This window comes from Poecilia reticulata, linkage group LG20 (assembly GCF_000633615.1).
Source record: "Poecilia reticulata strain Guanapo linkage group LG20, Guppy_female_1.0+MT, whole genome shotgun sequence".
Classification (NCBI taxonomy): domain Eukaryota; kingdom Metazoa; phylum Chordata; class Actinopteri; order Cyprinodontiformes; family Poeciliidae; genus Poecilia; species Poecilia reticulata.
In genome coordinates this window covers 5812361-5836583 of record NC_024350.1, presented here as the reverse complement: position 1 = coordinate 5836583, position 24223 = coordinate 5812361, and the positions used below count along the sequence as shown (strand labels likewise).

At 39.5% G+C, this 24223-nt stretch overlaps 1 protein-coding gene across 1 annotated transcript; it reads right to left on the bottom strand.

Annotated features, from left to right (window-relative positions):
* Positions 1-909: 909 nt before the first annotated feature.
* LOC108165681 (uncharacterized) lies at positions 910-1827 on the bottom strand. The gene is made up of 3 exons (XM_017301761.1): positions 1684-1827; positions 1145-1593; positions 910-1007 (listed from the first exon to the last, which is right to left on the bottom strand). Exons 1-3 carry the CDS (start codon positions 1794-1796, stop codon positions 910-912), a joined length of 660 nt encoding a protein of 219 aa, XP_017157250.1. The 5' UTR covers positions 1797-1827.
* Between the last annotated feature and the right edge of the window lie 22396 nt (positions 1828-24223).

The following is a 24223-nucleotide window of genomic DNA, read 5'->3' as shown; positions in this document are numbered from 1 at the left end:
CACCAGGCGTAATGCCGGTTCCAACCAGGATGGAAGACTTCCCAAAACAAACAAAAGACTAACAAACAAAAAACATAACTGGGGAAACACGGATCCTGACACTTAACCTGCTAAACTAAGCAGAAGTTTTGCAAATTCAAATTTTATTGGATATTAGGCAACATATGGCATTAACATGAAGTGGTCAAAAAACAAAACTTTTTGATCCTCTTTGATGGTTTGATGATGCAGTTTTTATGGTAAAGACTGAAGAAGTTATTGGACAGTAAATTGGGAAAGTCAAATGTTTTTTTCACAAAATCTAATATGGCTAAAAGTTTGATGCAGAAAAGTTGTTTAGAACTTTTATTATTTTTCTATCTTTTGAGTTGCTCACGCAGCTTTTGTTTATCAAATGTGTTTTGGAGGCTCAAGAAAATTATAACTGCTGCTTGCTTCAGTTTGTTCAGAAAGTTCTTCAAATGTTCACTTACAATCATTTCTGGTTCCACTACCCAAAAAGAGATAATTTAAGTTTCCTTTCTTTAAATCCAGACCTTTACATAAACTACATTAGTTATGCCTTTTAGTAACCATATGATGATGCCATGACTTTTTAAATTAACATTTTAGTTAATTAGAGGCACATCTGTGGATGAACACTGAACAAAAATATTAACTCCCCATGTCAAATGTTTTATGAACATTTGGGTTACGCAATATATAGAGAACCTTAAAATGTATTTTCAGAATTTACTAATTTTCTTATCAGCATTGATAACATTATGGTAGGCCATTTGTAGAGGATTGACAGTCCTTTGAACATGATAGGGGTCAAGTGGAGGAACTTGATGTCAGACTGTCCATAGGTGGTTACGGACAGTCTGTTATGCAGACCAATAATCTCATCAGCTGTGTTTGTCGCTGGTCTTAGCCGATCCTGTAGATGGACGAGCCAGATGTGGTGATCTTTTGCTGGGGTGGACAGATGGCCGACGAGGATGAGGTCGATTTACAGCAGTGCCAGTCTGTTGGAAACCAACTCTTAAACGTCCTATAGTCCGATAATGTCGTGTTGGGTGTAACTCGATTAACCCACATGCAAGAACACACACAGGAGAATGAAATGAAAAGTTAACAGGTTTATTGCGGAACTGGAGGAAACTGGTTTGAGCAGTAGGCAGCAGCACCGACAGCACGCAGAGGAAAACAACAGGGGAGATGGTGAGTTTTCGGTCGTGGGAAATCTGAGTGATTTTCAGCGGTGAGTAAGATAACTTACTGGTGCTACGCATAGAAGCGAGGCCTTGGGGAAAATCTGTGGTTCTGGGTCTTTCCTTGTTCACAGAAGTGTCTTTCCAAGAAACGCGAGGTTTTGACGGAGACAAAGCAGCAGCGGCTTGAATGAAGCAGGGAAGGCAGCGTTGGAAGATGGACAGGTCAGCTAGGGCTTGAAATAAAGAGCGGGCGGATAGCCAATTGGAACTAGGAAGGAAGATGGTTTTAACTGTCAGAGTTGCTGTGGAGACTTGGGCATCTGGCGGGTAATAATCCGCCAGCGTCACGAGGGGAGCACGGGGAAAGGAGGTCCAGATCCGGATGTTCAGGTAAGTCCTAAAGGAACAGAGATCAGAGAGGCGAATTACTTGAAGATCAAAGGCAAAGAAACAGGAACACAAAGATAGCTCGGGGCCTAGAAAGTACCATCTCAAGTTAACAATCTGGCGTCGAAGTATTGGCAAACCATTTCTTAAGCTGCAGGTAACAAGGTAATTGCCGACCGGTGTGTAGATGACGTCAGGGAGTCCGTCCTCCATGCAGCCGCCTCCAGGACTCCATCTGGTGGAGAAAAACCCCAAACCTCCACCCAGAACATAAAAATAATGTGTCCATAAAAACTGCAGATAATGGACATTGAGTCATACAGCTACTGCTCTGATGGATGTCCCTGCATATAACATGCCAATGACATGCTCCTGCATAACTTGCGATATCTGAGGCATTATGACTTGTGACCAAATTTGACATTTTGGGGCGGTCTTTTATTGTTCCCAGTCCAAGTTGTCCAGTTGTTGCTCATTTTGTCTGATCACACACTGGACATGCCCCAGCCATGCACTGAGTTAAAAAACTCACGGAGTAATGCTCACTGACAGCAAGTTGGATTAAAAAATATACACAAACCAAATATCGAAATTTCCCAAAACTACAACGGAATACTGCTTTCACATCCATTATGATAAAAAACCTGTTGTAAATATTGGCAGAAAAGAAAAAGACAACAGGAAGAAGTTGGAGAATAGTGGCACGGCATAATTTTTAATGAGTTTATTGTGTTTCTTTTTTAATACTGTAATTTCAAAATTATGTCTTTTCAAAATTAGCATAATATCCATAAAGTTTTGCGCACATTTGTTGTGGAAACACAGCTACTACCCAACTGACAGACAGACCACAGTTTGAGACTGAAGGAACCCAGTGGTCAGCAGCACAGGAGGACTGCAGGGCTCTGTACTCTCACCATTTCTTTTCACTCTGTACAGTTATGATCCAACACAAGTCACATCTAGAAATATTCTGCAATCGTTGGGTCAAAAAGTCATGAACAAAAAGGTCAGTACAGAGAGCTGGTGAAGTGCTTTGTGGCATTCTGTGCCAGCAATTATTTCATCTTTATTGTGAATAAAGGAGATGATTGTAGATTTCAAAAGAAGCAAGGTTTTTATCAAACACTGTTTCCATCATGGGAGAAGAAGTGGAGGAATACAATGTACATTTATGGAAGAAAAAGCGACTACCTCAAACCCTGAGTTAAACCCTATTGCCACAGCTGTGGGTTCTGACCAGGGCCCCCAACCTTCTACATTAGGCCCTCTGTACCACTCTCAGAGCCAGGACTCGATAAACTTCTGCTTCCATTTATCCCTCTTAAATCTTCAACATACTTCTTCATCTTCAATATTTACTGTATCTGCTCTGATTTTCTGTTTGTCCCCTAGAAACACACATCACATATTTTCTGAGTGTCCCTGCTCCCCCTCCGTATCCTTCCTCAGAGAACGCTCTCATCCTTTCTTGTAACAAACGATGGCAGGATCTCCTGACATCTGTGCGCTGGCCTCACAAGTACCACAGGAATAGCAGCAGCACAAATTACCATGCGCCGCACAACAAAGAAGGAGTTGGGCTTGTGATGCACAAATTACCCCCATATGGTGCCAAGAGGTAACTATACTATTTGCATTGCTTTCTGATGTCACAGGAAAGCTAAGTGCGTTGGAGGGACACACTATGATTCCAAAGGTTAATGCATGGCAGAAATAGAAACGGGAGTGGGTTTGATAATCACAGGCAGGCAACGAAGCGGTGATCCACCACGTCAGCCTCAACACGCAGCTGTTTGTTTTTGTGTGGGAGATGAGGGAGCCGGCTGCTCAGGAGGCACACGTCTCCGGTGTCATAAGAATGTTCACAAATATTAGCAGGAAGGGCATCTGGAATTTTACACCGAGTGCCAAATGTTTTCTCATGTTACAACTGTTGTTGTTTCAGGATTTTCTGCCATAGACCAACACAAAGTAGAGAATAATTGTGAAATAGGGAGGTGAAACACATCTATTTTTTTTTTTTTTTACAAAAGAATCTGAAAAAAGTGGCTTGCATTTGTTTGCAGCAAAAACAGCTTTTGATGCACCTGGAGCCAGTCTGTCTGCAAAACATCTCACACTCAGACTGGAGGTTTGATCATTTTAATTTACAACAGTCACATGTATTAACTATAATAATACAGATTTTTAAAAGTAAAATTGGCCTTTTCACAATAACTGAAAGTAACACAGATTTGATTGTGCCTGGAAAATACATAATGCTGAATATTGAAATTTAGTTTTTAAAGGGAAAAAATTTGCCTTTGGAGGACAAGCAGTAATATTCATTGAACACCTACAGAAAAAAAAGTGAAAGTGTTCATCTTGTAACGTAATACAGAATGAGCTCAGAGTCCAACAGAAGGAACAAGTGGAGAACAATGAGATGAAGTTTCTAAACTCTGACGAAGACCAGAGGAGGTAAACAGAGCAGGCAGAGGTAACTTGGCCACTGCCTTACTGTTCCGCTTGATTCTCATCTCCTTGAAGTTTTCTCTCTGGGATTTCTCCCATTGAGCTGTTTTATAAGTCTGTCTGTAGTATCAGAAATGGCAGCACAAAAACGGAACAAAGTCATTCAGTCCAATGTTGGCCACACTTCAAAAATATTTAATTAGATGATTGTTGTCATGGCGGCACCATGTTTGGTTGCGGCCACAACGGCTCCTGAAAACATTGGATTCTTAAGGCATGAAGACATTTATACAGGCTAATACAACAGAAAACCTCTGGTATAATAATGGCAAAGTTACGATCAACAGTTTAAAACTATGTATATCCCGCATGTTACGACAGTGAACAGTGAAAATGGCACAATGTACTTGTACCAGTGAGACCCAGTGGGTGTCGAAGCAGTGAATAACATCAGGTCATGAGAAGAGCGATTGTTGTGCCATAATTCAAACAGAGACATGGCTACACTCCTCTATTTCTGATGATGCCATTAACATTGTGGGTTAAAAGTTAGCGAGTGGGTAAAAATTAAAACTTTAACCGAGTTCGCACCTCCAGGAAGCAATCATTTCTCGATAGCCGAGGGTCCAGACCCTCTGGACGAAGTGAAGCGTAGAACAACAGGCTGGTTTTCACCAGGCTAAGGCAGAGGAGGATGAGGAAATGGGCAACAGCTGTGCTGAGAAGTAGGCTGACAGGCTGGAGGAAACGGTGACAGGAAAACAGAGAACGAACACAGGGGAACTAAGAACATGAGAAAAGAATAACCGGGAGCATGACCGGGCAAGAAAGACGAACAATAGAACTGACACAGAGCAGAAAACTAAAACAACAAGGCTTAAGAAGATGCAAAAATAATGATCCAAAACTGAAAACACAAACACCTAAAGATCATGACATACCTTGTTTGCATGACAACGCTGGAACAGCAAAATGCCAAAGTTTTGTCCCATTTTGGCTCCTCATTTATCCGTTAATGGCTGGGTTTCAGATGACGTAGCAGCGACGTCACCCAATGCACATGGAGGGTCAGAAATAAATTCAGCCCATTTATTTCTGTTGATCCAGCATCAAAATGTTTAAAGTCTGAGTCCTTTACAGTTGCTCCAACCATTCAAATAGAGAGAAAGATAAACATTATTTTCATGTTTCAAAGATAGTTGGTCACAAGAGAGTTCATTTTAAAAAACTTATTGAAAAAAGAGGAGAAAAGTGGATCAACAATCTACAGCTAAAAGCAGGAGGTCCGGAAACTAACAATGCCAGAGTTTGCAGCACCACTTTCTAACAGGAAATTGCATAGTTTAAAATGTATTTTCAGATGTTTTATTGGACAGTTACTTAGAAAGACAAGCATTCATATGTAAGGTAATTATTTTTATGCCCTATCTTGGTTGACCTCAGAGTGCTAATGTTAGCAGCTAGCTCAGTGCCGAGTCCCGGACAGAAAATATGTTTATTCAGTCGGACTTTAATGCTAAAAAAAATAAAAATAAAAAAGCTAAATAAATTAAATATAACCTATCCAGCCATACAGTCACCGTGAGCTGTTACTATTCCCGCACATGCTTCGTGTCCGGACACAAACTGTTGGCCAGACACAAACACGGGGTTTCTATAGATCGGAGCAAACAGTTGACCTACATTGGACCTGAATCCAGCTACCTACAGCAACTCAACATTAACGTACGACTAAAATTACTTAAAATAGCACAACTCACCCGGCAGAAACAAGTCCACAGCCATTTAATGCTTTTGTTGATCCTAAATGCTTGACCCAACTTGAAACTAAATGATTGTAATCTCCAGGCTTTTGAAAGCTTTCTTCTGGCTCATCGTATAATATGAGGTCTGCAGCTCCAGGAAATAGTTAGTTTGAAATGCCCAATGAAAAGCCCAAATAAGTAAACGTCCCGGTTTTGTCTGACCATGCTAACCCTCCATCAGCCCCGTCTGCTGATAAAAGCCTCCATTCACACACAGCCTAACATGCTTTTGAAAAACACTTTGTGCCCCTGCTTCAGGTGATTTTCAGGAAACAATTGAAAGCCAGGTTTGTTTTGTCCAAAGCAGTTAGTTGCCAAAAACTGTACAGAATTTCATAGATTTTAGCAGAGAATTTCTTGTTTTTAACCACAAGCAAACAGGCTGATTTCATAACAGTAGAAAATGTTTTCCTCTTTTCCTACAGGTAAACATGCGGCATTTGTAGCAATTCTATGACATAAGCTGAAAAGACTGTTTATCAGTTTTCTCAAAGATGGCAGTGGTGTCACTTTGTGTTTTTTTTTTTTGGTTTTCATTGTGAATAAACAATGTTGATGTGCTAAGTAATTCTATTAGGCTGCTGAAGCTCAGCTTCTTTGGAGACAAAGAAGCAAAATATAGTTGCAGACTTTAACTCAGATGTTACAAAAGTTTTCAGAATACCTTAAAAGAACTGATGCATTCAATACAGCACATACCTGACTGCCAACAAGTCAGAGACCTCAGACTTTATGTCAAAGATAGAATACGCTTTGTGGATTCCTCACAAACTAAAAAACTTTGAAGTAAACCAGTTATTTTTAGAGATTTGACATAACCAAGAAAGTTATGCCGGAAGGCCCGAAGATGTCCAGTTTCTAAAAATGATAAAGTTAAGAGGAAGAGAAAGTTGGCTATGAAACACGTTTATAAAAGGAGCCTTATCATGATTACAATCAAAAGGGAAAGTGTCTTTGTAATGGCAGCCAAGGGCCAGGCAGGGTACAATCATTTATTAAGACAGAAAATTTTACATTACAGTGGAAAAGACATAACAGCCTTCTGAAATACTATTATAGGAAACAAAAAGTCTCTGAAATGGCTAATGCAAAAATAATTGAGTTTCCAACCTGTTAAAACTGAGACAAGTTTTAGTTGACTGCCTTCAATCTGGGTAGTTTAATTAAATAACTATATTGTACCTAGTTTCCAATAATATCCATTTGATTGCTTGTTAGCTATCTTAGCAAGTTTCCTGGTTCTGGCTTCATTGGAAAGGTTGGGACCGTCCATTGTACAGCTACCATATGCTGCTCTCTCACCTTTCCGTCATATCTGAGACCAGGATCATTCTGAGAAAAAGATTGACCAAAAAAAGTTTCAACAATGCGAGGCGGAACCAACGATCAAAACAATGCACATGCGTCTCACTGGACAATTCAGTGCAGGGACTGGTTCCTGTGTGCAGACCTCAATTTTGATCGGAACCCAGCAACAATTTGACAAGGATGTCATGAGTGAGGCAGGAAATGACACACAGTGGTAAAGTAAAACGCTTCTGCTTTGGGAAAAACACAAACTAAAATGTTTTACTCACATAAAAAGCAGTGTACTGACTCCAGGTAGATCCTCAAAAGTATGCAAAAAAAAAAAAAAATGAAAGAGTGGTGATCTTGTTCAAGCAGCAACTGGAGCTTTGTGTTTGCTGACTACTGTACATACTCTCATGTGAATACTCAATCTCATTAAATTCGGTGGTCCATAGATGGAATCGGACCGGAGCGTGAAGAGTTGGATGCAAATGGTGTCTTGGTCTTAAGAATTGGTGATTGGTGACCTTCGCCTGTCACCAATCAATCATATTGGTAAACAGTGATACAACAAAAATTGTATTATTATTTTCTAAAATATCACAAGCGTTGGATCAAAACAGAGCCTTGAGGAACCCCAAAAGTTATTGAGCTGCTTAAGTTATGTTATTTCTCTCTGAGAGAAATAACATAAAATACAAAAACATCCAAATGTTTCTGTATACAAATTAAGAACAGATTTTATGGAGTAAACAGTTAAACTACTCGGTGTTCAAAATGGGATAGAAAATTAGCTTCCAGTAATTTCAGTCAAGTGGTGTTAAAAGACCAGACTGGTGAGGACTTTTGAATGTGAGTGTGTGTGTGTGCGTGTGTGTGTCTATTTGATCTCCGTCCTACAGCACTGACTCTAATTGCACCCAAATCAGTGGAGCTCCAGCCGTTGAAGAGGAGACGCTACAGGCCACCTAAACGCAGCGTCTGCCGGCTCCTTCGTTTGTCGACCCGGGCGCGCGGCTTCCAGGCCGAGCTGCGAGCACATCTGAGCACGCTCTATTATCTCGTCTGTTTCAAGTACCCCTTTGAGTGGGTTTCACTCGTCATGCCACCCGCTCATTTTTGCCATGCATTATGCACTGTTCCACTACATATATTTATTTATGACTGCGTCTTTCAAGATCAAAACGAATGGCAAATAGGCTTCAGCGAGATTAATATTGCAGCAGAAGTGGGAGCCAGCTGAAGTTGTCTACCAGGAAGAGTGTCTGAATGAAAGCGATTGTATCAAAGAAGATTTTGTAGCTGCTTGTCAGCGGCTCCACAGGTTCCAGAGTGGAGGTCGAGGAAGCAGGCAAGGACAGCGAGAAGAAAGCGACCCAGAATTCATTAGAAGTCCTCATTTTTTACTTTTACTTAACTTTCAGTTCTCCCTGTTGGTTGTCTTCTCTCTTTTTCTTGTACCTTCAGGTTAAGCTACATGTGGCCACCGTTATGATTATGCCACACAGTGGAGGAAATAATTAATTGATCCCCTGCTGATATTGTAGGTTTTATCTCTCATAAAGTAGAAAGTCTATTTTCTGTGATAGCTGTGATAGAGCAACAACCAGAAATCTGGAAAAAAAAATAAAAATAACACAATAGAATAGATATTACAAGTTCGTTTAAAAGTCCTTGAAAATAAGTGTTTGATCCCCAGGCAAAATATGACCTGAAATCAGGTTGGTCATTAGGTTTGCATCCAACTGATTCTTAAACCAGACATATTATACAGCAGTTTCAAAACGTAGAATCCTTTAGTTTCCCGGTGTGAGTTAAAAGATTTTACATATTAAACTTTCCTTTTTGATAAAACCCAATTAGACTGGCTTATGTTGTCCTAATATTTGTCTCCTGTGAGAGCCACTGCCACTATCAACTCTTCTTCTTTAAAACATAGAAAGCACTTCTGGACCAGAGCTTCTGTCTGTCATCTCCAACCCACATTTGGTCTCATCAGATGACCAGTCAGTGTGGAAAATTCTTCTGGAAGTTTCTTCCTGTTTTAACCAAAGTCATATTTCTCACTGTAAATGAAACTCTATCACAGCAGTAATAACTTTAGCTGGTTTTTTTTAGCAACTTTTTGCTCCGTTTTGTTCTTACAAACTTCCCTTTAGAAATGCCTGGCAGTTTAGGAATCCTCCACCCAACCAACAAACAAACTATAATAATTATTGGATTGGTTTGAATTTAGTGGCCTAGTTTGAATCAGCCACAAATGAACATGAGCTGCAGCAGATAGTTACGTCTGAGAAACGATGCATAATCCCGCTCAGTCTCCGTTGTGTGCACCTTCCCAATCAGCAAACCAGCAATTGGAATTAATAGAGCCAAACTGTTTCATCCACAGCTCATGTTCTGCTGTCATTAGGCCAGAAAATGTGTGAAATTATAGAAATTTTGAAAACAAATTTCCAACATCCCACCGGAGCACTCTATCAAGATGCCTGTTGTTACTGACAGTACAGGAATCATCACTGAAGTGAGGTCATATAAAAAATTTTAAAATGAAATCACAGGGTTACTTGTTAGAAAACTTGTATGTTTTTATGTCAAAAAGGACTAAAATGCAAAATAATGAAACATGAAAGGATTTCATGAAATAAACTATAACTTATAATGCAAAGGCAAAGTTTGTTCAGTTACCTTCTTTGTGAACTTAGTTTCCCATTGTTAGGTGCCTGGAGCAGCAGCTGCTGTGGTCTTCTACCACTGTTACCCATCTGGTTAGACTTGACATGTTTTACATTCAGAAATGGTGCTGCATTTCAGTTGGTTGTAGCATTTGGTCATTGAACCTGTTGTTTTTCTATCATCTGGAACAAGTCAGAGCATTTTCCTCTGGACATTAACTCAGTATAAACTCTGATTGTCACATCATTTGCTCATCACAGGCACTTATAACAACAACCATTATAGCTTTTTAAATATTAAAGTTGTCATATGTGTGTTGGTACCCAAAGTTTAAATAATCTTTTTATAACCTTCCAATACCAAAGAGCTAGTTCCCAGGGCACAATTACTCAATGAGGATCTTTTATAGAGAGCATACAATGAAACAGCCGAAACAAAGGCCTGTCAGCGGCTTCGCCATGTGGGACACTCTGGTTTAGACAAGTTGTTAGAAATTTACAAGCACGCTTCCATTCACAGATTTACATCAGCCTCTTGTAACCTGAAATATCTCTTCATATCCTTGGGTTGTTTACTCCTGCAAGAATCTACAGTGACTTGCAAAACTTTTCTGATCTGCTAAGCCTCTCTATACTTTCTCCCATCGGTTACAAAGTGTCCTTCATGTCGTAGTTTTCACTTTTATAATAGGCAAAAAGAGTGGTGAAAGTAGTTTTAAATTCTTGGGGGTACTATGACAAAAAAAATTATATATATATATATATATATATATACGCCACTGTACCAACTGCGCACAGTGGTGCAGTTGGTAGAGCTGTTGCCTTGCAGCAAGAAGGTTCTGGGTTCAATTCCTGGCCCCGGTCTTTCTGCATGGAGTTTGCATGTTCTCCCTGTGCATGCGTGGGTTTTCTCCGGGTACTCTGGTTTCCTCCCACAGTCCAAAAAAAACATGACTGTCAGGTTAATTGGCCTCTCTAAATTGTCCCTAGGTGTGAGAGTGTGTGTGCATGGTTGTTTGTCCTGTGTGTCTCTGTGTTGCTCTGCGACAGACTGGCGACCTGTCCAGGGTGACCCCCGCCTCTTGCCCGGAACGTTAGCTGGAGATGGGCACCAGCAACCCTCCCGACCCCATTAAGGGACAAGGGTGAAAGAAAATGGATGGATATATATATATATATTGCTTTGGAGTTTCTGTGCTGATTAAAGTTTTGTGAAGCGATAAAAGCTGGTAGCTCTTGAATTGCTACAAAATAAACCTGTATTTCCTTCAGCCCACTGGGTGCAATGTCGACACCATGAGATGCCATGAGACTCTGAACATCATGGCATGGAGTGCATCCCAGTTTTCCATGTCTGGCATATAACCATTCATTTTAGCTTTTAAACTGGTTCTATTGATCCTGTGTCCAGACAGAGGGATAATCAGTAGCCTAGCATCATGACCTGYTTGTTCTGAAGATCCTGCAGCTTCCACTTCTCTTCCTAACATGGCGCCTCCTCACCCTGACTCTCATAATGATAGGAGGAACCACAGAGCTCTGTTAAGTTAAAAGCACATCTTCTGAAGTTGGGATATTTTTCCTCCAACAGGTTCCAGAGGAATCACCTCAAACCAGWTGTTGGACTGGATTTTATTTCAGTGTCATTTGTGAATGTTAGAGCCTCATTTTCAACAGTGGAGCTATAAAGATTGAAAAAGGTTATTATTTTGGAGAAAATCTCATCAACATCAATATTTCCACTAAGACACACAAAAAAAATTGTTTGATAAAGGAAAAGCCTCTCAGACTCTGAGCCCGACAGCACTAAACTATTTTCTTATATTAGACAATTAAATTTCACATAATTATCGTGGTAGAAGCCATTTGTTTGTTAAATACTTAATGAAGTATATTTACCGTGTTTGATGTTTGTTGTAAATGATGTATTCTCACAAAGAACGAGGTATTTAGTTCAAGTTTGTCGTTTATTGAACATTCAGAAACTGCAGCAGCTGTGATGAGCCACAGCAAAGTTAAAACAACCTGAACAGGTGATCAACTCTAAGCCACTCGCACCTTTTTACTCCCCGACTCTCTCTGTCGTTTAAGCACACCCGTTGCCATGGCAACCTCCTGCGCTCCACAATCCGACCTGAGATTACGTTAAAAACATAACATTTTGTCGGTTACAATATCAGGTTTGCAGGCTTGATATTTATTTTGCTCTCATTAATAAGAGCTCCCTGAACACAGCGTTGGTTGATTAGTTAATTTTTAACTCCTGCTCTGCCAGTAATGGAAGCGAAACGCACAGAATTACGCAACACCTTATTGAAACAATAATTACTGAGATATTATTGTAGTTGGGTCATTAATATGAACATGTTTTGTTAATTTTTTTGTTCTTTAATAAAATTATGAACGTTTTGATAAGGAGCCAGAGGAGGACGTGCTGGTCAGTTTGTCACCTAAAGCCGAGATCGACTCAAAACCTTCCGCGATCGACATATTGCACCGCTGCTCTAGCAAAGAACAGTTCAGAAACAATATGAAATGGGAAAAAAACCCAATTTATCAACTGATTAAGCCGTGTTTTAGATTGTTCTTGAAAAACGAATCAGCCACGGCTGATTCGTGGATGCACTCACAGCTGCACAATGAACCCATTCATTTTTTACAGCAGACAGCCGCTCCCCTCTCTTGCAGGTACTGTGTACCCCGCTAAATCTTTTAGGGATACGCAGTATCCCTGCCATACCCCCTTACTTTCACCCCTGGGCAAAAACAAAAAAAGTCTTGTATCATTCCACCTGTTTTTGTCGATCGATCACATGGAATCCTCCAAAAGCTAGTGGATGTCACCTCACAAAACCAATAGGTTACCATTGGCTGTGAAATGATCAAGTGCATCTCGACACACCGTAAATACAGGGTGGCTTTACATTAATTAATCATGAAAAGCAAAGTAAGGATCCTGTGAGGTTAAGGGCTTCTCCTGACTCACCAAACGGGGTAAAAGCTGGGGCATCTCTGTTCCTGTAATTTAGATACTAAACCTCAATCAGTTGGGATTAATGAGGCTGCTTTGTTTCCTCGCTGCGCAGCCTGGCCCCTTGCACCCTGCTGGGATCATGCTACGCCTCCTGGTTTTTGATCCCGCTTTCAAGTGCAACAATAGACAGAAGACCGTGCGATCTACTAGACTCTGCATATTTTGCACACAACATGCAGAGTCTGAAAAAATCGTGCAGGCAGCAGAAATGCATGAAAGCCAAATGATCCTTTTTATCTGCTTGGCAGAACCGCCACTTGACTCCTCGTTATCTATAAATGAAGCCGAAGGAAGCCACATTTGATGCAGCAAGACACGGTAACAAACGGATGAAGGAGCAGCCTAAAGCAAATTCACACATGAAATCGGAAGAAATTGCACAGGGGAAGAAAAGATTTTGTACCAATTAACTTTGGGAGCATAAACTGATCTTTTCACACTTCTTTATTCCACTGCGTTTCCTGCTAAGATCAGGGCTTTTTTGAGAGTGTAAGAGCATCTTTTCTGGTATATCCTCGATCAAAAGGTCATGTACCTTCTATTTACAGAGCATCCGGAAAGTATTCACACAGCTTCACTTTTACACATTTATTAGGTTACAGCCCTATTCCAAATTGCATTGCATTAATCCCGTTCCTGAGAATTTTACAAAAAAATACCTTATTATGAGTGTGGAAACTTTTTTGAATGTCATACGAATTGATTAAAAATAGAAAGTCAAGAAATTATATTTCTTGAAACAAATGGTGCCTTTGTTTGCAGAGTACTCTCATGCCCCACACTGTGTACCTAATATATTTATATAGAAAGGTTATTAATCAAGCACATGTATCTTAAATATCAAAATACTCTAAATCCTGGTTTTAAAAGTGTGTTACATCACAAATGTGCATGAATCTTACACGATTATATCTTGTAAGAGCATAATTTTACAATTTGTGTTTCCGTCAAATAAGAAAGTATTTTAAAAAATCAAACGTAAATGAACTTGTTCAAGAGATAAGTCATTAAAAATCATGGCAGCGACGGATGTTACATTATTCATCATGGCTGATAGATGATAGCCTTCGTTTATCATCTATCAGCCAATCAGAGGAGACGTTGGCATCTTATTTAGGCGTTGGAGCAACAAGGTCTGCCTACTTGGGAGCGGCTACTTAAGAGGCGTTTTGGGGAAATAGTATTTGGTGATTTTACAGAAGAGTTATGGATTCAACACGTTGGAATGACAAACGAGTTTTTATGAACTGTGATGTTGTGAGAGCTCTGCTGGAGCCAGCTGCACATTGACTGAAAAAACCCAAAAACAAACCATCATCCTGCTGCCACTTCCTGCCATTTTCACTAGTAGTAACATTCAGCGGTTGATCATGTGACTCATGATGCAAAAAAATTTTTCAATTCCAGTTTGTATTTTGATATGACTGAAAAGCCACCTTTTCCTGTTGCAAAAACTTTTTATCACAAAGCATGTTTCCATTGATATATTTTTGTACTTTCAATTTTCGCAATTTTACGGTCAATGGAAACGCAGCTGCTGTTTGGGTCTGAACTTCTTTTAGACTATTGTTCACTAAAATAAACATAATTCAATTAGCAGGTTTTTAAATTTAATTTTGTGGCGCTGACAGATCTCACCCATTGACCGCTGGATATAGGCACCAGCACCCTCCCCCAACTGCATTTGGGACAAAGGAGTATGATGGATGGATGGATGGATGGATGGATGGATGGATGGATGGATGGATGGATGGATGGATGGATGGATGGATGGATGGATGGATGGATGGATGGATGGATGGATGGATGGATGGATGGATGGATGGAAATGCCATCCTCAGTAGCAGTGTCTTGTTATAACGAGAAATGTTCTCATTTAAATGAGATGTAAATATACGCTACTCTGTCGGACTACAACTTGTTTAATAACGCACAAAATGGCTCGATACGATCCTCCTTCTTCTCACCTGGTTTCCTCTAGGCCACATCTAAAAATCACAATAGCTATTGCTGTTCTAGTATTTGAAACATAATAAATGTTGATTTTATGAGATAGAAGTCTTGTAGCAACATTTTAACAAGTTCTGTATCTTGTTATCAGAAGATAGTGCTTCTAAATTTATTTCCAAGATCTGACAGTTAAACGCTTCTGTAGTTTTCACGACTGGTGTTTCGAAAATATATATATATTAAAAAAATGTTTATTAGAATAAATGTTTTATGATTTGCTAAAACAAAATTTAAGGCTTTTGACAATTAATTCATTTTAGCAGTCTAACAGCAAAAGTTGAACAATATGTAAATGAGAGATTGCAGATTCAGTTGTTAAAGTACAGTTAAAGTAAACCCAGAGAACTCAAACAAAACAAGCAGTAAGATGGCAGGAGGGTTATGTATGGGGTCTTTATGCTGATTCCTAAAAAAAAAGGAAATAAAATTGTATACAAACTGGTATTTAACAATAAGCTCCAACATATTGCCTCTGGGCAATAGGAAAAACGCTGATTTGAAATGTGACAGAGGACAACTTCAGTTACCGTCCCATCACCGTCAGCTCCACTGCAGGAGAATCCAGAAAGAAAAGTAGACAAGATAGTTTCCTCTCCACTTGCCGTTCGTTCTCCCACTGGCAGACTGAGACAGACGGGCTCTGATACTGACAGCAGCCCTGGGACAACATGGCTGTCACTCTGTAGGTGCTACCGTTGTGGCTCTGACACAGTTTTAATGGATGGAGCATTGATAACACATTGCTACTGATGTGTGTGTGTGTGTGTGTGCATGCTTTTGAATTTCTCACCTCATAAGGGCTATTTCTCTGATAAATACTACATTGTGAGGACCCACTTTGGGGCCCAAAGTCTTGAGTAGAGACCTTAATATTAACACAAGTTAATGTCCTTGTGGTTATGTTGGATATTTATCTTTCCTCTGCAACACTGATTACTGATTTGGGACACCTGTGGTACTGCTAAGACCTTTAGTCCTTTAGGGAACATTCACACCAACCCTGTTTAGTCTATGTTTATCAAATTCTAATTCATTTGCCTAGAAAGTCCTGTTCATTTGGGGAGGAGTGAATCTATAATGGAACTGCGGACCAAAAAGTGAACTCTGGTACGTCTAAAAACCTCAGTCTCGGTTTGGTTGTGAACTCTGGTGCGGTTCAAATGCATATGTGACACTATGAAAGAGAACAAGGCATGAAAATTGTAACCCCATTTTATTTTTATGCTAAAGGTTACTTACAGCGAGAAACTAGCATTGGAGTTTATTGTACTTAGCAATGTATGGGTTTTGCCATCGGAGGGCGCTCAGCGCCGTATGCAACAGTGGTTGTTGCTCTGGCAGGATGAAGAAGTCTGCCATTGCTGAGAAGCTTACAGCTTACAGCAGATATTAGGAGCAGCAACTATAACCTCTGTGCTTTTTATTCACAGTTTAAACTAAATAAATATGCTACACCAGAAGTGACCCGCCCATCATTTTCTGCTGTGTAACACATACGTGAGCGCCAATCGGCCTAGACACCACTGCAAAAACAGGAAGCAGACTACAGAACAAGGCATTCTGGGTAAATACAACTACCGTAAATAAACATGGTAGTCTAGCGCTAGAGAAAAAGGACTCTCTACTGCTAGAGAGTCCATTATAAATGAATAATGGTTCAAAAATACCTTTAGTCTTTGGCTAAGACAAAAGGTTTCTCTTTTGTCTTAGCCAAAGAAAAAAGAGAAACCTGTGAGATAAATCTGATACTTCATGTAGAAGGAAGTTGCGCTCAGTGTCTTCTTCTGAGGTTCTCATGTTGTTTCCTTTCGTGGTACCTGGTGCAGCACCGCCAATGGCGAGTGGTGGAACAGGTTAACAGGTTGCTCAAAGTGTTTGGCTTGTTTCACACAGTGATAAATATTACATTGTGAAAGAGAAACACAGCAACTGAAAATGAAACAAATGATTACATTTGTATCCCACATCAAACTGAATTTTCCAGATTATCACGTGTGAAAGCATCCTTACACTTCATGTTGGTTAATTTAGCTAAAGACTGTTTTACTTCTGCAGAAGGTAAGCGCTACAAACTTACTAATCTCCTTCAGGACGCAGCCAATCAGCGCCAAGGAAAGTAAATGGTGCCGCTAGATTAGCTGCTTTAAAACACCAGCCAATAGCGTGTCGAGTAGCATTATGCCTAGGTATATCAGCTCCCCAAGCTACACTTTCTGTTGGATAATTTAGGGGAAAAAAATCTAGATAAAGGCACATTTTCTGTGAATTATTATGCAGATTCCACAGAAAAATCTGCATAATAATCTCCTGACTCCATTCATTACCAATAAAAACTTGGTTAGGTTTTGGAAAACATCATAGCTGAAGTAAAAATAAATCATCTGAGCTAATAATCCGATTGCTCAAGCTTTACAAAACACATTACATGCACAAAGTGGTGGACAGCGACAGAAACCTGGCATGTGCACATGGTAGTAATATCTAAGCACTCTATTAAATCTATTGTATTACTGAAGGCAACAGGATGTGCTGATCTACCATTTGTCTTGGAAGCGGGTTTAAATAAATAATTTAAGTCCCATAAATCATATGTAGGGCAGTGTGGATTGGATGACTGCAGCGACTAAAGCAGCGATAGGCAGAAATGATGACGAGCCACAGCTTCACCCATCACAGTCAGGGAGAGCAGCACAGACAAGCATTTTAAATGATCAATAAATGCATTGTGCAACTTGTCGTCCCTTCTTTCATCATTATTCTGCTGAATGTTTTATCGAAGCAGTTGCCTATAGGAGCTCTGGTTCAACTTCTCAGCTGTATGAAAGGAAGAGAAAAGTCATGGTGAGGGTAATGTGAAAATAATCCATGAGACAAATCCCTTGGAAAGGTTTTGGAGCAACCGTATTTACTCAGGCAGTGTTTTTAAATTCCACATTAAATATGAAAAATACTGTTGAGTGACATTTGAATTGTTTACTCTTAATTTAGAAAGACATCATCCCAGAAAAACAGACATATTCTATCTCTTCAGTCCTCATGAAATATGAATGAAAACTTTTGAGTGACATTTATAGAAATTGAATCCGTAGGAGTAAAATCACCCTTGGACAACAAACAATTTAGCTTTAAAAGGACTATCAGTATGGTGATTGATATATTGGCCATATTGACCAGGTTTTGTTAGGTTCCAGGTTTCGTAAGCCGGGTCAGACCAGCATTCAGCACCAGTTTGGGGCTTTAAAGGCACATTCACTCATTCATTTGTGAAACTATTTAAAAGGCAAGTAATTCATCTATTATGCTGTCTATTTCTGTGTTTATTCTTAGTTATGGCAGGACTTTCTTCATTATGAAATTATATTTTATCATTAATCTTATGGTACCTTTCATTTTGTCACATGTGAACTACACACTTCAACATAGATGGTGTGCACAAGTTTAATTTTGGGAGATTCATCTTTATATTGAATTAGTTTCTCTCAGGCGATCCAAAATGTTAAACATTATCAAACAATCAGACACAAATCTGAATCAGCACCACATACAGAACAGGCATATGAAGACTTTTATGGGTGAAAAGATTGGAATAGTAAGAACAATAAACAAACAACCTGAACTTTATAAATAAAAAAAATCCTGACATTTCAAAGAGTGAATGACCAATAATACATTGAAAAAATGTTTTTTGAACCAACTTAAACAACTAGTTTTATTAGTTTTGCTCAAAGTGAAATTGTAATTTGATTTTCAAAGAAAATACAAAATAATAAAATTAGCTGTAACCACATTTGGAGTCTTTTTTTTAAAGTTGGTTTAAAGAAGCATTTTTTTCAGTGCAGTGTCCACAAAGTATTGACCAGGGGACAAAATGCATTGTCATTCTTGGTGAACACAGAAATAAAATCAGAACAATCTATCTTGTTTCCACTCCACAGATAAATACTGTTTTGTTTGTTGTTAGAATGTGACCTGATGCAAAAAAGGTCCAAGGGGTCAAAAGATTCTTTCAAGGCGCTGCATGCATGTAATAAAATTGTTCAATATTGTAAACAGCTTGTAGTAATTCAGATGTACACATTATTCTCTAGCCTTGTCAGAAAGGAGAAGAACTGGATCGAAGAGAAATAATTCATTTTCAGCAACCTTTGTACGCTTTGCACCATATGTCATGTAATCGACTTTCGAGAGATGTTTCACCCAGATCCAATTTATTGGGCCAACAGACGAATGGATGGCCATCATTGCCTTTTCAAGAGTAATGACACTAGAGCGTCTGCAAATCAATTCAAAGAGAAGTGCCCTGTAATGTCCAACCACTCCTTCGGTGCTTACAAACAAACTAAAGTAATAAATTGACGCGTTTAATCAAAATCCTATTATGTCTCTGGTAGCAGTTTTTATTAATGGCTCATTTTAATGTGGACATAATCAGTCACACTGCATGTGGCCATCATTATGTTCTGTGAATGAAAGCTGAGTTGGAACCATGGTACTAGATGTGACACCGCATCAGCGGTTCAAATATATTCCTCAAATGTACCTGTTTATAATTAACTTTGTAATTTTGTTAAAGGTAATGCACCCTTGTTGTCAGAGCTGCAATTTAAATTAACTTCTAATCACTAGCTCCTCTCACAGTACACGCACACACACACGCTCCCACACACACGCACACACACACACCCACACACCCACACACACACACACACACACACACACACACACACACACACACACACACACACACACACACACACACACACACACACACACACAGACACACACACACACACACAGACACACACACACACACACACACACACACACACACACACACACACACACACACACACACACACAGAGTTCAGTTTAGCTATTTGTCAAGTAACTGACAGTGTGTGGTTGTGTAATTACACAGTTCTTAAAATATCCTATTATAGGTGGCAATTCTGGTACATCACTAAAGTGGAATACCTGATACAGAGCAAAAAATAACCCTGGAGACGTCCTCCTTACACAAACTGCTAGTAATTCCAAAGCCCTTCTTGGTATTTTATAGCCCAGTACAATAAGTAAGCAGGTTTTTACAAGAGGCAAGCATATGTTCAACATCACATTAAGAATATTTTCTATCCTCTGTCCTCTTGTACAGAGGACAGAAGACCTTCCCCTCTACCCCTTCCCCTTTGACACTTGTTGTTCATGACATATTACTGAATCAACTGGAGAGTTGGGTCAGATTCTCCGGTCCAGTACTCAACTGGTTTCAATCTTTCATAAAGATCAGGGATTTCTTTGTTTCAATAGGAAACGTTTCATCAGTCACTGAACAGATGCTTAGAACAGGTAAATTTGTGGATGTGCCACAACTTTCTCCAGCACAATAGAAACAAAACTGAAGTTATTATCTTTGGTCTTAGAGAGGAACGATCTAGAGTCAATACAGAGCTTCAGTTATTACAGCTAGAAGTTAGAGATCAGGCCTGCAATCTGGGTGTAGTGCTGAACGCTGACCTGAACCTTCAGAGTCAAATAAAGACAGTTACAAAGTCGACCTTCTATCACCAGAAGAACATCTCCAGGATTAAAGGACTAATGTCTCAGCGAGATCTAGAGGAACTCATCCATGGATTTATCTTTAGTCACATTGATTACTGTGACAGTGTCTTCACAGGTCTGACTAAAAAAAATATCAAACAGCTGCAGCTGATCCAGAATGCCGCTGCTCGCGCTGTCACTAAAACCAGGAGGATAAAGCACATCACACCAGTTTTAAAGTCCCTACACTGGCTCCCTGTAGCTCAGAGAATAGACTTTAAAATACTCTTGTTGGCTTATAAATCACTGAATGGCTTAGCACCACAATACATTAAAGATCTGTTGTTTTATCAACCTTCCAGACCTCTCAGGTCTTCTGGTTCTGCTCTGCATCAGAGCATGTGTTCTATGACTTTGTATTTTTGTGTTTTTATGATGTAAAGAACTTTGCAATGCCTTGATGCTGAAAGATGCTACACAAATAAAATTTGATTGATTAATTGACTGAAATATTGGAAATAAAGAAGTCAGTAGATATTTGCTCCTGCTGAGACAGATTCCACTGTACATATGTGTGCATACTGAGGAATATTTAGTGTTTGAACCATTAAAATAAGCATTTGTAGAGGGTCTCAAATATTCACGGTATTACTGGAGGTCAAATGTAATGGAGCGAAGGTTTGTCTGAAGCGTGAAATGAAACAAAGCTGGACTTTAGACTTAAGAAATCTGTCTGAGTCTGTGGTCAGCAATGCCTGGCCTGTGGTCAGAGTCTCCATAGTAACCAATGTATTGTTAGCTGTACTGGTCAGTCCTTCGTTGTAAATGCATGGTATAGTACAAGCTTAAATTTGGATGTTAGCATCTCTATGTTTAGAGATCTTCTCAAAACCAAAAGACAGCAGTCTGGTTTCCAGATGCATATGTTGCTAAAGTAAATACTGCATCAAATGGACCTTAGAAAAAAAGACATGTAGTTTCAAGTGTGTCACTTAAAGGGGCAACACACTTGAGTGGTGTATGACGCTTGATAAAAACATTCCTACTATTTTCTAATAAGCGTCCCAGGCTGGCAGCATTCAGACAGCAGCTGACCCTCTGAGGCGCTTTGCCCAGACATCCCTTTTGAACCTATTCTCCTCAAATGACACCGGGCCGCCGAATGCAACAAAACACAGCTCCACTTCGGATGCGTGTTCCTCTCAAGACGTGCTCTTGGCTTAAAGGGAACATTAGCTGGACTAATGGCCATGCTGCTCAGTCCCGTCCTTTGGGATGCCTTGTACTATGCACCCTTTTGGTCAGCAGGCTGTGACCTCAGTGCTCACTCCAGAACAACCCATCTTCTGTTACCAAGACAACAACAAAGGTTACAGTATCTAGATCTACACAAAGAAAAGAAATACTGTGCTGTACCCCATGGAGTCAAAAAATAACAGGATTTTTCTGGAGTAAAATATCCTAGAACATTAGAAAAACTATATTCCCAAGGCAAGATAATAATAGGAACAAAAAATTAACTTTAATTAAAAAAAACAATAATCTATTCATTGTCTATTCTGACCTGCAGGGTTGCAAAGGAGCCTCTGTCTATCTTCAGCAGTCACTGAGGCAACCAGATTGCTGATATTATAGGGCAACAAGTTCTGCCAACTGTCTCAAATGCTTCAGGTTTTTCTTTTACTGTGAATTTACTCTGAATTTTTACTGATATTTTGACTAGTTTATGAAGACAAACGTTTTAGTGACCTCCCTTATTCTTTATACACCTTGCAGGTCACCTGGTTCAAAGTTTTCTAAAGTCAGATGTGAACTATAATGTCCACAACTTCAGGGTGTATTTGTTAAAGTATGTTGGTGAGTGTGTCAGGTGGTCTAATGATTTTTTGTTTCGTTTTGCTGCTAAAGCTGATTTTCCTGCCTGTGGTTAACAAATAGCCTGCTGCCAGTTGGAATATATCTGAGAACTAAAAATTAACTGTATTCAGTTGTAATAAATCACCCTCTTGCCTTGGTATCATTGAACTTCAGAGAAATGTTGTTACTTCTTTTAGTGCTTGAAAGGCAGCAACCAAACACACAAGTTGGCCATTGGGAATAATAAGGTTTACTTAATGTGGCATTACAGTACACCCAAACCACTTCTACTGACCTCTTTGACTCTTTAGACAAGCCACTGTAAAGAGTCTCAAGTAGTCAGGCTCTTCACCAAAACACCTGAAGGCCTCTGGATTTCTGATCTGCTGGTTTAATGTCTCATTCGTTCAATCATCATCATCATCATCATCATCATCATCATCATCATCATCATCATCATCATCATCATCATCATCATCATCATCATCATCATCATCATCCACAGCTCATGACCAAAGGTGAGGGTCTGAACATAGCTCCATCCTAAGATCAACTTCACCCTGACAGACCAGAGTGGGATCTTTATGGCACCAGTACACCTATCGTTCCTCTCATAAAAAGCCAGTCAGAGGTGGCAGCGCAGCCTGTTTCAGTTTAAGATCAGAGAAAAAACTCAGGAGACTGTTTCAAGCTTTGCTGCAAAGCTGTTTGGTTGCCTGGAGGTTGTCCAGACTTTCTGAAATCAATGAGGCCACACGCTGCTGGGATGGGGTGTGTTCAGGGACTGACAGTGGAAAGAGCTAATGGAGTCTAACTCTCAATGAATATGACTGAATACCATCAGTGCACCATTCCCCATAGTGTACACCAGAAGTTCACAGGTTATTTTATGTTTATTTGCTTCATTCACTCTTCTTCTTTGTCACATCCTGATATTTATACGTTCCACATCTATTGAGACCAATCTTTTGGCTGCAAAGGAATACTGATTTTATTGGTGGGGGGTACAATTTATAAACAAAGACTAAACAGATTTAAGATCCAAGGAGGTTAAGTTAATACAAATGTGTGTTGCTTTTTGAGTAGCAAAGCTTCACTGCTATTGCTGGTTAGTGGGAACAGTAGATTGACCTTATTGGTAATGGTAAATATTTGTGGGCATAGATTTTTGAAGAATCCTTCACATTTTTCAGACCAAGACAGAGTAGCTTATGGTAGTTAAAATGCTTTATCCTTCCCATAAAGAAAAAAAGTGACTTTTCTTAGAACAATGTACTCATCAAAGTCAGTCTGAGGGAGAAACGTCGACAATTGGCTAGAAATAAAACAAATTTAACAATGGTTAAATTACAAATTAATAAAAAGTTTAAGCACTCCAAAACCTTCTTTGACTTCAGGTTCTTGTCCAGCGTGGGCATCTACAGCAGTGAAAAATTAGAAAATGTGAATTTTTGGACACATAATTAGTCGCTAAATACTGCATTACAAACTCCTCCTCTATAAAAAGGTTGGTTATGCAGCCACTGACATAACTGAATCACACTGAATTAAAGACTTTATGTAGAAGAAAACTGCTAAGCGTTTGCAGAACAAAAGGACAAAGGCTGTAGAAGCAGCGGTGTGCTCCTCTGTCATTTTTCTCCTTAGTCAATGCTGTGCAGGATGGAGGGTGGGGTGGGAATGACTTTAAAGGCATGAACGGCTGCAAGCTTCAGGAGCTTTGCTAGACTCTGATCAAGGCTCCTGATCAGAGTCAAGCTGAATAAGTAAGAGACTGCCAGCTATACCTTGGAGATGGAGTATAGCTGTCATCGCTGTGGAGAATAAGTAAAGACACTGAGAGGAAAGTCATGCAGAGCCAGAGACTTGAAAGTACTTTAAAAATGTAGAATATATTGGCCTTATTATCTTCTAAATATGAAAAGTTTAAATTTAACATATCATTTCACATCTTGCATCTCAGAGTAGAGGTCA